Source organism: Phalacrocorax carbo, chromosome 7 (assembly GCF_963921805.1).
Source record: "Phalacrocorax carbo chromosome 7, bPhaCar2.1, whole genome shotgun sequence".
Classification (NCBI taxonomy): domain Eukaryota; kingdom Metazoa; phylum Chordata; class Aves; order Suliformes; family Phalacrocoracidae; genus Phalacrocorax; species Phalacrocorax carbo.
Window position 1 is genome coordinate 39,817,353 of NC_087519.1, and position 12,636 is coordinate 39,829,988.

Below are 12,636 nucleotides of genomic sequence, written 5' to 3' on the forward strand. Positions count from 1 at the left end.
ATCTGAGGAACTTTCCTGTGGTTCTTGGAAGCTGCAATATTTCATTTAACTTAGGATTTTGCAATTGTACATGTGCTCCTCTGTGCGGTCAAGATTAGGTTGTTTATTTTGGACTGGAGTGAAAGTGTGATGTGGAGCAGCAGAAGCCATCGCTTCACTGTATTCAGTATTTTTGAGCCTTTGTAGGAGATGTTGGCGAGGCCTAAGACCTCCTGTTGCCATGGAGTAGAGTCAAGACTGCTATTTCACCAGCAGCTGAGAGAATAATCCTTGCCTGTGCTGTGGGGCACAGCCAGCAAGAGCCCAGCCTGCCCCTGAATGGATGGGTTTGTGCAGGGAGTTCAAACATCTGAATCTGGTGCACATTCAAGGAAAACACGGGCTGCTCAGTGCAAGCCAGGGAAGCTGCCAGCACTGTGCAGCCCCATGCCTGGCTGCAGGGCCTCGCCTAGTCCTTGTAGCTTTATCCGTTGGTGGAGTTAATGTAAATCTCATCCGTGCATTTTGCTGCAAAGTCTTTCGTGTTTATGGGCGGCCAGTTTGGATCCCTCTGCAGCATCCTCTGCCATTTTTGGTACTGGCTGTTTGACTGGTCCCCAAACCAGGCTTAAATCAGCAGCCAGAGGTGCTTGACCTGCAAGATAACGTCATGCAGAGTGACACGGCGCAGGCTCAGTGCTGTTGCCCTTTACTGGAAGGGAGGGCCGCTCAGGGACAAAAGCCATCCCTTGCTACATGTGCAACCCCCGAGCCCCATGGCACTGGGTGGCTGCATGCACTCCCCTTCAGTAACACAGCTGACAAATATCACTTTCCTCATCTACAGGAAGGCTCTTGCTCAGTTATATTGGAACAAAGCTGATCTCAGTCTGTTTAGGTGAAGAAGATAGTCAAGGGGCACATTTTTCTTCCTGGGGCTGTGGGACAACCAGGCACTGCTGCTCCTTGCAGGGGATAATACCCAGTGCTGGATACAGCCAGCCTTGACCCATGAAACACTTTAGAGCTTAGTCATTACTGCAGTATCCTAATGGCACAAGCCAGCACGGTCTCTGGCCTGGTCGACTGTAGGACAAGAGGGAAGTGGTTGTTTCGAAATCACTGCCAAGCACCTGACCAGTGCTGTGGGCTGCTCCCCTGTGAGCCAGGGCAGCAGACTCCTTCCAGGAAGCTGCATTTCAGCTCATTCCATCTCTAAAAGCCTGAAAGATATGGTCTAAATCATCTCTGGGCTGCATAAAATGGATTTGACTGACAGTCATTGAGTCTTGAGGGAGAAAAAGAAAAAGGCCTGAAGGTTTATGCTTCTGCAGGAAGAGAGCATTGCTGCAAATGCAGGTAGAAAGACCTGACCAGACACTGCTCCTGTTCACCCCCTGGGGAACAGGCAGTAAACAAATGCACTTACCTCCATAAAAAAAAAAATACACAAAAGGTGACCAAAAGCATCAGTAAGATGTAAACTCTCCAGATCACAGGAGTGCAAAGAAACTGTTGGAAAAGGCATGAACAGCAATTAGGTTTAAATGCCTTGCCAAGATTTGCATCTGTTCCTAATGATCTGAGAGGCTGACTAATGTTTTCCCAGTGGCAAGCATGGAGGAGGCAGTAGGAAGTGACAAGTAATTCCTTGTCACAGAGATCTTGGAAGGTTTGGTGCCAGACTCCCCATGGCACAGAGCTGCCTAACTCATCTCAGCTACTTAAGCTAATGGTGAAATCTTTAGATCAGGTGCCTGGGGCAGGACCCAGCACCCAAACACTTCTGAGGACCTGCAGCTATTGCACAACAGGCAGCTCCTCTCTGTCTGTGTATGCCCACCCTAATGCCAGGCCTCCACCCGAATCCATCCCGTGCAGGATGGCCAGGGACAAGCTGCAGAGCTTGGCCATTCCCAACGTTGGGCAACAGAGCTGGAGGCAGCTGCCTGTGCTGTGCCCTGCCTGAGCACCCAGGTGGGCTGTGGCAGCCACAACCCCACATCACATCAGCTCCTGGTGCTCCAGGGGATGTGGGAGTGCAACAGCAATCCCTGCCCACTTGCTTCGCTGGCCAGCAAACCTCCTTCAATATGCAAGACCACAATCCACCCTACTGTGCTTTTCACAGAATCACAGAATGGTAGGGGTTGGAAGGGACCTTCGGAGATCATCTTGTCCAACCCCCCGACTTGAGCAGGCACACCCAGAGCAGGGGGCACAGGACCACATCCAGGCAGGGTTTGAATGTCTCCAGGGAAGGAGACTCCACAGCCTCCCTGGGCAGCCTGTGCCACTGCTCTGGCACCCGCACAGGAAAGGAGTTTTTTCTCATGTATATGTGGAACTTCCCATGTTCCATCTCGTGCCCATTGCCCCTTGGCCTGTCATTGGGCACCACTGAAAAGAGTCCAGCCCCATCCTCTTGACACCCACCCTTTAGATATTTATAAGCACTGATAAGATTCCCCCCTCAGACTTCTCTTGTCCAGGCTGAACAGACCCAGGTCTCTCAGCCTTTCCTCATAAGGGAGATGCTCCAGTCCCCTGATCATCTTGGTAGCCTTCTGTTGGACTCTCTCCAGTTTTTTGCTAAGAAGAAAAGCTGAGCAAGCTATAAGCACTTTTTCTTCTCCCTGTTGCCACCCAGTCTTCAGAGGAGAGGAAGACTACCTCATTAATCAAGTCTTTTTCAGAAAGATAAAGTTTGAAAGGGTTGCCCAGTCAGCATCAGGTCAGCAAATTCGTTTTCAGGACGACCGTAACTGTACTTTCTGCTCTATATGCTTAGGTAAAGGGCCTTCAAAATATGTGGCATGAAAAGGAAATGCACATTCCATTTGTGCTTACCTGCAAGCTACTGTGCAGATTGCAAGCTGGGGGGCCAGGAGGACTGAAAATACAGCTGGGGAAAGAAGAGCATTTGTGCCCTGGGAGGGAGGGCAGTTGGTGACCAAACTCTGCAAATATGGTCACAGGAGCCCCAAATGCTAATGCTGTACAACTGCCATCATGTAAAATGCCTTTCTTTTTTTCCCCTCAAAAGAAAAGCTGTGGAATTGAAACTAGAGGAGCTACTCCCCAGCAGCCTGTTGCAAAGCTAACCACCTACACTGGTTTTTCTTGCACAAGTGATTTGGCACATTCTCATTCTTATACAACCACAGAAAACTGCCTTGAAAGGGCACTGCTGTGAGCCACACCAGCATCCCTTCCCCTGCTCTTGCTCCTCCACATGCTCAGCCGTACGCCTGAATCACAGGCAGCAGCAGAAGCTGCTTGTTCTTGTGGGCCGCCCTCCCAGGGAGGGCCAGGTGCTTCTCCAACTGACAGGGTGAAAAGGTAGGCTCTACCTGTGCCTTCCACAGGGAGAGTTTGTCTGGCTTTGCATCCTCTTCCAAAGGAGCAGGATGCCACAGGGCGATGGTAAATGGCTCAGACATCTGCAGGTGCCAAACTCCTGGCAATTACCAGGAGCTGAGCATCTTAAAACTAGCTGGTACATTGGGTCAACAGCTCCCAAAGGCCTCCTGGCAACTTCCTCACTGCCAGGGAGGAGAGAGGACAGGGCTGAGTGCGTGGTAAAAACAAGGGAATTGCCCTTTGCTTCCTCGCAGGGATCGTCCCCAAGCGGGGATAAAACACAGAGAAGCATGTGCAGATTTCTCATCTGACAGAGTCCTCTGTCCCATCTCAGCCTGGCTGCTTGCAGGGCAGATACTTTCTGGTCTCAGTTGTCTTTTGCAGGTGATCAATGCTCTGTAAAATGTGTTTGGGACCTGTCTTTTAAAAAAAACACCTAATAAACTCAACCCTGCTAATCAAGTCCTGCCCTCTTATCCATGCGCTGCAATTGCAAAGGAGCTATCACTCAACTGATGTCTAGAAGGGCTAAATCATCTTGGCAAAACTCAAACAGAAAAAGAAAGGTTGTTGTGAGAGGATTTTAACAGTGATATTATCACAGGCTTTTCTCTTTCATCTCTAGGAATGGAAGTCAGGCAAGGTAAGACTGTGAATCTGAGAGGAACTCTTTTTGATGTGCGTATTCCAAAACAAATATATCCGATCCTCACATGCTCTCTGTGTTCACAATAATACACAGTGCTGCTCTAAATCCAGCCCATCATCTTCTCGAAAGCACACATTTTCCAAAACAAAATGCAGTCTCCTTTTTCAGTTCTGCTGCTTCTTATCTCCAGGAGGAAGCTAACATAAGCAGTGCTCACTAAGTTTTTTTAGAAATGGAGGAGGAGGAGCTCACATACACCAGCGATTATTTTACATGCCAGTCACTGGTGTGGGTACAGAAAAAAACACAGCACCCTTTCCCTAACAGCCTCTCCTGCCAGGATTATTTTGGGGTAGGAATGAAAGTCTGTGAAGCACGTGTTACTCCAGCTGTACTCACAGTTGGTGTAGATGGGCTTCTGGAAGGACTTTCCTTTGGAAAAGATGAAGGCCACAATGATGGAGTTGATAGAAGACAGTGGCCACAGAGTAGTGTCTTCATAACTGAGGGCAGTGCTCTGGGCACCGCTGCTGGTATCGTTTCCCCCTGGGCTGGTGGGGGATGTGGTCTGGTTCCCTGGAGAGCAATGTCTGTAAAGTAATGCCCAGCATTTTTTTCCTGCCCTCTCCAGCAACAGTCAGCTGCAAACAGCAATTCCCATTTCTTTCTGACCCAGCCTACTATAACCAGATATCACCCATATCACCCACAGGAGTGAAAACCACATGTTTTATAACAAACAAACAAACAAACAAAAATCCCCAAAAAAACCATCAGCTTAATTTTCTGGTTGGTGCCAAAATCTTGGCTCACAAGTGGGCAATGACAGCAGTATTCAGGAGTCACGGCTATGAAGATGCGTGCTCCAGCTGCCTGCACACCATTCCGGCATGCTTGCCCTGTGATGTATCCATGCAGCCGCAGGGAAACGGCCCCAGCTGAGCCCTGGCATCTGGGAACATCCCCACTGAGACACCTCGCTGGGCCTCCTGCCCTACCAGTTCATTTCTGCATGATACTGTGCTGGTCATTAATATGTATATTATATAATATTACACATATACAATACAGTTCAGCTCTGGAATATGAAGACAGACTTTTTACCATTCACAAACAAAGAAACATGCCAGCTTCCAACCTCGCAACCATTTTTTAAGCCAAGTTGGGTTCCAGAAAACCCAGCCCCAGGGCTGTTTGTTTCCCAGAGGAGCTGCACACCAGACCCCTGGGGAGGGCAGCAAGGGGGAGCGGAGGGAGGCTGGCTGGGGATGGACACCCACAGCAGCAGGGTGCAGCTCCATGGCACCAGCACTTCTCCCACACTTCCAGGTGGGCAGCGCTGTGGGTGCTTCAGAAGAGGCTTTTGAAAAACATGCATGTGTTATCCCTCAGACTGGCCCACTAGGTTTCTATGTGGCACCTGCAGCAACTTAATTTTGTCTTGGCAACACTGCTGAGTACACAAAGTTGCAGAGGGAAATTGTCCCACTCAGGTCCTGCGGTGTGCCTGGCTGCAGGCCACGGCAAGGCTGGAGTGTCCCCCACACACAGCAGCAGCGTGATCTGCAAGCTGGGGATCAGAGACACAACAAGGGACCTACTTACCTCTGGCTGGCCAGCGCTACATTCCAGGGCTGCTGCCGCTTCACCAGAAGAAAGCCACAGGTTTGCATGATTTTGGTAAAGCACACGTTGAGGATGATGGAGAGCAGCAAGGGAGGAGAGATGAGCTGGCCCGGAAGGCGATAAGGTGCCAACTTTGGATAGGCCTCAGCCAAGCTAACTGCAGCTAAATTTGCAGTCAGTGGCAGTTCAGCCCACCAGCATCCTTCCGCGTTTGCTAGGCAAGGAGAGCCGCACACAGATCCTCATCTGCTCATCACCAGTAAATGCTGCAAAGCCTGGCCCCAATAAGTAGGGAAGAAATATCTTTGATCTCTGCTATTTTCCATCTGAAGCTCCTCTGAATGCCCCCCTCAGGAGAACACGCAGAGAAGATGAGGAACATCATCCTCACTTGCAGGCAAGGATCTCCAGTGGAGTCTAAGAGCTGTACTGGGTCTCACGCCAGGAACACACACAAGACCTGGAGCCGAAGTTACACTGTCTGAACCCCACTAACAGTCAGAAGAGCAACTGCTCCTCTTCCAGTCGAGTCTCACATCCAAACCCTATCGGTTATGTACAGAGTTGTGCACCCGTGATTGCAAAGGGCTACCAGCCAAATCCCACACCCTGGACATTGCTCTAGCGTCAATGGTTATGGTGTTACTGACAGCATAATTTGGTTCCTCATTTTAATTTTTACTGGGAAATGAAGTCAACTATTTACACTCAGGCATTCAGACAGACACAGCTGGCTTCCCCAAGCTGCTTGCTTGTTAGGCAAACCAGAAGGGTAATAATGGCGTCTTGTATCAAATACTGGTGATTCTCTGTGCTGCCATCCAATGAGACCTGGACAGGCTGGAGAGCTGGGCCGAGGGGAACCTCATGAAATTCAACAAGAGCAAGTGCAAGGTCCTGCACCTGGGCAGGAACAATCCCATGCACCAGTACAGGCTGCGGGCTGAGCTACTGGAAAGCGGCTCTGTTGAGAAGGACCTGGGAGTGCTGGGGGACAGCAAGCTGACCACGAGCCAGCACCGTGCCCTTGGGGCCAAGAAGGCCAACAATATCCTGGGCTGCATTAAAAGGAATGTGGCCAGCAGGTCGAGAGACATTATCCTCCCCCTCTACTCAGGCCTAGTGAGGCCACATTTGGAGCACTGTGTCCAGTTCTGGGCCCCCCAGTTTAAGAAGGATGTGGAACTCCTTGGGCAAGTCCAGCAGAGAGCTACAAAGATGATCAGGGGACTGAAGCATCTGCCTTATGAGGAAGAGGCTGAGAGACCTGGGTCTGTTCAGCCTGGACAAGAGAAGTCTGAGAGGGGATTTCATAAAAACCTATAAATACCTAAAGGGTGGGTGTCAGGATGATGGGACTAGGCTCTTTTCATTAGTGCCCAATGACAAGGCAAGGGGCAATGGGCACAAGTTGGAACACAGGAAGTTCCAGCTATACATGAGAAAAAACTCCTTTCCTGTGCGGGTGCCAGAGCAGTGGAAGAGGCTGCCCAGGGAGGCTGTGGAGTCTCCTTCCCTGGAGACACTCAAAACCCGCCTGGACGTGTTCCTGTGGCCCCTGCTCTGGGTGTGCCTGCTCAAGTGGGGGGGCTGGACAAGATGATCTCCATAGGTCCCTTCCAACCCCTACCATTCTGTGATTCTGCGATTTGCAGTTGCTGGAACAAAACCAAAGGCAGCACCACCTGAGAACTGATGACAAGGGTGATGGTACAAACTAGTATCCAATGCTATTTTAGAGCTATATCGTGCCAGCACCAGCAGCCTCCCAGCCCTGATGCTCCCTGATGAAGACTAGCAAGCCCAGCTTGTCGCTGTCAGCTGTGTCCCACTGAACCCCTTGCTAACTCATATCACTTGTGGGCAACCCAGGGGCATTTGAATGTTTTCCCACCAGGTAGCAGTGCCCCTGGACCACCCAGACCAGGTCACGCATTCCCAGCCCACAGTAATAGCAATGAGAGCCAGAGTTTCACTTTGTGGCAGGTTTGAAATGTCTTTGGGTAGTACATGGACAAAGTTGACATGCCCAAATTGCTGGCTGGGGAAGGTGTCCCCATGCGGTGACCCACCAGCACTTCCTGTTTTTAACCAGGCCTCAGCTGTACCTTTCAAATTCACCTTGCAGCTCCCTTTGCTTTCTGCCCTTCACCCTCTGCAGGACTGCACAGAAGATGTGCATGAACTGAGGCAAGAGAGGTGCCCAGAGTAAATCCATACATGAATTTCCTCTGCTGCTTTTCTTTCATGGATTAAAATTTTAGAGGATTCATCACATACTGCTGATACACAATGGTAATTCTTCTTTAACTATTTTTCTTTTTCTGCCTGAGACACTCACTTCTTTTTCTAGGTTTGGGGTTTTTTTTTTCCAGCTGAAAGAGGCAGTTGCCCTCCCAAAGCCCCTGTTTTACAACAAGTCCTGCTCCTGGGCCTCCACCACCCAACTAGGCAGGACTCACCCCCTTTCTATTTCCCCTTCTTTTGGAAGAGATGAATTTTTATCATTGGGCTTTTCCCACTATTCTGGGGGTCCCTGCAACCAATTTACCCCCTGCCAGTAATTATCCAGCTTTTCACATCTTTATTATTCCCTGAAGCCCTGTACACCTTTTCTTCTCTACTGAGTAATAAGATAAAAACCTAAGGTGAGCACTGATAAAAGATGGGCATGAAACAGTTACTCAAGACAGCAGAGCAGTACCAACAAACAGGATCAGGCTGTAAAGGGTCAGGTATTTAACAACAGCAAAGGAAGCAACCAAAGCAGCTCAACCTTCCCTGCTCAAAACACAAAACGAAGCAAAAAAAACCCACTTACAGCTGCAGTACTGTGGTTTTAGTGCTACAGATGGTTTCTGCTTCTAAGGAGGGTAACTCCTGTTGTTTAGGATCTCTAAGAATAGAAAGCAGTTCAAATTCCATATACAAATATTTTGGCCTTAAGACACTGTAGAGCCACTTAACTACCCTTCACCTGCAGAGTTTTGTTTCTTTGTTTTTATTCTGCAGCCACAACGTTAATACCTGGATTAAGCTGATGTTGCTTTTTCATTACTCATTTGCTCAGCAGTTCTGGGAATCAAGCACATTTCTACACAAACAGGTAATTGCCTTTGCATATATTTGGTTAAATAGCATTATTACTGGCTGCTCCATGGTTGCATGTAGCATATGGATATCAATATTTTAAAGTAATGACAAGCAAATCTACTCTGTAGTTACTGTTATGCCTGCCCTTTCATGTGGCTTCCCTGCTGTACCTGTTCCAAAAATATCAGCCACCATGGGCAATGATCTCCTAAAACCACAAAAAAAAACCTCCCAGCACTGATATTTGAGGATCAAAAACACTTTAAAAACCCTTCTGCAGTGTTTTATACAGTTCCTGAGGAATTAGGTTTGGTTTGGCAGCGCCTCTGGGGGAAGTGCACGCCCACTCACAACCCCACACCCTGAGCTCAGAGCAGCAGCAGCGCCCTGAGACTGCACCAGGGAGCACCCAGCAGACTCTCCTGGTCAGCTCTAGCACACACTGGATGTTGGGATTTGGGAGGTGAAAGGCAAGGCCACGGATGCCTTCTGCCCTGACAGCAATATCCCTGCATGGGCCATTTTCAAAGCCTGAAATCCACAGGAGTAAGATGATGCAGAGGTATCCATCGCTCATCCGCCCCCCACCCTGTGCAGTATGTTCAATGGTGCTTTAAAAGTTTTGCTTCAAGTGTCCGTTGTAACTGATCTTCCTCTGTTCCGTGGCCCAGATGATCTCATTTTCCAGATATCTTCCCTTCCTTGGAGCTTAAATATTTCTTTTGTTTGTTTAATCCCATTACACCTATTTATAATCCTTTGAACTACCCTGTATGCTGTTTCCCACACTGGAGTTTGTGCATACCTCTTCTGTTAAACAGTGTCCTAAAGTATTAAAATTACCATTTTATCCTCTTTCTATTCCTTTCAATCTCCTGTTCATATTTCTTTTATTGCTGTCTTATGAGCTCCCTGTCACCTGGCCTTGTCACCTCAGGTTTAGTGTTCAGGTGTAGGTTATGGACAACTTTTACAAAGCAAGCTAATGCATTATTAGTAAATTATATTAAGATTACATTTATTATAATAGATAATAATTTTTATGGCTAAATTTTAGATTTGAACAAATGTGTAAGAAAAATTCCCTTGCCCCTATTTCTGGGGGGAGAAAAAAATCAAAACAGTAATCCTCTATTATCATGTATGTTAGTATTTTTTAAAAAAAGCATGTTTTACAGTGACACAATGACCGAGTGTACCCATGGGCTAACTTGGGAAATGTTAGTGACAAATGGTGCTGGGCAGCCTCTTGTCACAGCACTCCTCAGGCTGAAAGAGAAGAACTATAACAGGAACAGGGAGTGAGCTCCTACATACCCCACAGTCACTGGCATCATCACCACACATACCCACGGAGTAACTGATGGAGGAAGAAGAAGGAAAACACATAAACCTTGCACGTAGCTGTTTGATCCTGTGGTGGAGCACCCACAGGCTTAGCACTTGTGGGTGCATCAGAGCAGGGGCCTCACGTTGGCCCTGGACAAGGCAGTGGCTGTTTCCAGAGGGCAGAGGTAGTATATGGGGAGAGGGTTGGGGCAGAGTGCACAGAGCAAAATTAGGATTAATTTTTGAAAGAGGCCATAACAGGAAAGGGAACACTGCCACTTTATTCCAGACTGTTTTCCCCTTCACACCAGGGCCACAGAAAGGGAGCAGGGTTTGCAGCAGCTCCAGCTTGGCTTTTACTGGCATTTTTCCTCAATTGTCTTTGTAGACCCAAAGACAAAGGAATTGCTGAAATAATACAGCAGCTTCCAAAATACCACATGTGAGGTCCTTCTCAGGGGACAGAGAAATTAGTCCCCAGAGGAAGCACCTCATAACCAATAATTAACTGTACAATGTCCATAGTTAGGGTGAGTCCTGTTTGGGGGAGGAAACATTCCCTTGGGGGACCTGAAGGAGCATCTTTGGGGTGAAACCCCCAACTATATCAGGTTGTTTTCAGCTTTGCATTAGCTGGGACAATCACACTTCAAAGAAAATGTTATTGGTTTGGTTCGAGAAGAAAACAGAAGAGAACCTTGCTTGAGTTTCTAAAACTCTTCAACAAGGCTGGACTTCTGGGCAGAAGACGTCCTAGCAAAGACAGTTGCATTCACCAGTACCTGCAGGAAAAAGCAACGGGCTGCCTTGGGCAGGCATTTGTGCCTCCGTCGCTCCACCAAGGTAGGATCAGTCCTCCCTGATGGGTGCCTGACACTTGTAAAACCCTCTAATCCCATCTCCCAAACCCTACCATGGTTTTGCTACCCTTAGGGTTCAGGTTTTCTCTAACATCAGGTTTATCCTGCTCTGTTCTCTGCCTTGCCTGCTTTGTAGGAGGTGCTGGGAAGCCAGCAATCACCACATGCTCTGCAGCAGCCTTTAGAGCAGCAAGGTATCATATATGCTTCCCAAGTACAGAACAGATGGTTGATGACAGCAGCGATAACACTGCTCGGCCAGAGGTTTCTCCCACCTGAAAGTCTGGCTAGAGAGTACAAAATCTGAAAATCTGTCCCAGCACTGGCTGTTTCATGGACTGGGTGACAGGAGTAGAAGATTGCTGCTGCTCAGCAGAGACCATTGCCAACTATGGCAGTGGTACATGGGAATGGGGTTGATGTTTTTAATTAAACTGAAACTGGGAAGGTAACCATGGAGCAACTCCGCTGTGTAGCTGCTTGCAGTGCCACAGCCACCGCTGTCATCTGAGGTCTTAGAAGATTCTCAAAGCAAGCTGTTTGGGTTAAACCTAAGGCATGGTGGGAGGATGCCCAGAGTTGTCAAAATGTGAAGTGACGACACCACAGCTACCGACAGCAAAACACCTTTTCCAGCTGGAACACCACTGCCACAGTGGGAGGGCAAGTGCTTTGTTCCTTCTGAACTTACTTTTGGCAGCAAGTTATAGAAGTGCTTTGTAATAACCTGATAGGACTATCAATTCATTGCAAAATGGCAGTTACAGGTTTCTCCTTCCAAGGTGATCTTTTCATCAGCATTAGCACATACCTCCTATAAATAAGATAGCATTTATTCTCAGACTGAGGTCATAACTTGCCATTTCACCTTGTCAGCCTCCCACCAGGCAGCCAGGGACACAGCCTTTGGCAGCTTCATTTTATAAAACTTTACGCCTGGCAGTACTTGATTTTCTAGCTGTGTTTCCACGTGTAACTAATCCCTGTTAGCCACAGGCTGCTAGTTTAGACACTGAAGTTTGGTCCAGCAAATAGCAAATATATAATTGCATTAATTTTGCACACTTCAAGTGTGATTGAAGTGGCCGCTGCATCTGCAGAGCCTTGCCAGTTATTTGTGTAGTTATTTTGCGTGATGCCCTGAGCAAAGAGCCACTGTATTAACTGTTTCTCCCTAATAGGTGCATGGTCCATACCACACCTCCATATAAACCTGGGGTAGATTCAAGCTAGCCTCCAGGTTTCCTCTGTTCCTCAGGGCTACTTCCAAATCCTTAGCAAAGAGTCCAGGCCTAAGGAGCCTGGGCATTAAACATTAATTATACATTAAAAGCTCCGTTAATTCCCCCTGGCACCCGAAAGCAACCATCCATGGCTGTGCTTACGCAGTCAGCAGCTGTGTTTGCTTTGCTGTCTTCTGCCAATTGCCAGGCAACAGGAGCTGGAGCAGAGCCCCCCAGTACATTTGCTTTGACAAGGATGACTTTGCTGCCTATGTGAATCATACCCGCGTTCCTGGCCACCGTGACAGCTGTCTGCAGGTTGTCCCCTGCAAGGATAGTGGAGAGGCAGGCTCCTCACATCTTCCATAGCACAGTAGCAGCCCAGGTAGAGACCACAGACGTGCAATGGAGGATGCTGGAGGAGTGAATCTCTCCTGTGTGCCCTGCAGCATCTAGCACAGCTACAGGAGGAGCCAGGGGGGATTTACCTGTGACCGTGATGCTCCTGATGCAG

General features: G+C 48.4%; 1 protein-coding gene across 1 annotated transcript in view; it reads right to left on the reverse strand.

Moving 5' to 3' along the window:
• Positions 1–463: 463 nt before the first annotated feature.
• LOC104045193 (probable cation-transporting ATPase 13A5) overlaps positions 464–12,636 on the reverse strand; it is a 33,887-nt gene continuing 21,714 nt past the window's right edge. The window contains 11 exon segments of the mRNA XM_064455880.1: positions 464–606; positions 4,376–4,542; positions 5,597–5,774; positions 6,370–6,481; positions 8,317–8,398; positions 9,150–9,241; positions 10,028–10,070; positions 10,742–10,821; positions 11,591–11,713; positions 12,285–12,448; positions 12,611–12,634. Of these exon segments, the coding sequence (XP_064311950.1) occupies positions 464–606; positions 4,376–4,542; positions 5,597–5,774; positions 6,370–6,481; positions 8,317–8,398; positions 9,150–9,241; positions 10,028–10,070; positions 10,742–10,821; positions 11,591–11,713; positions 12,285–12,448; positions 12,611–12,634 (1,208 nt within the window).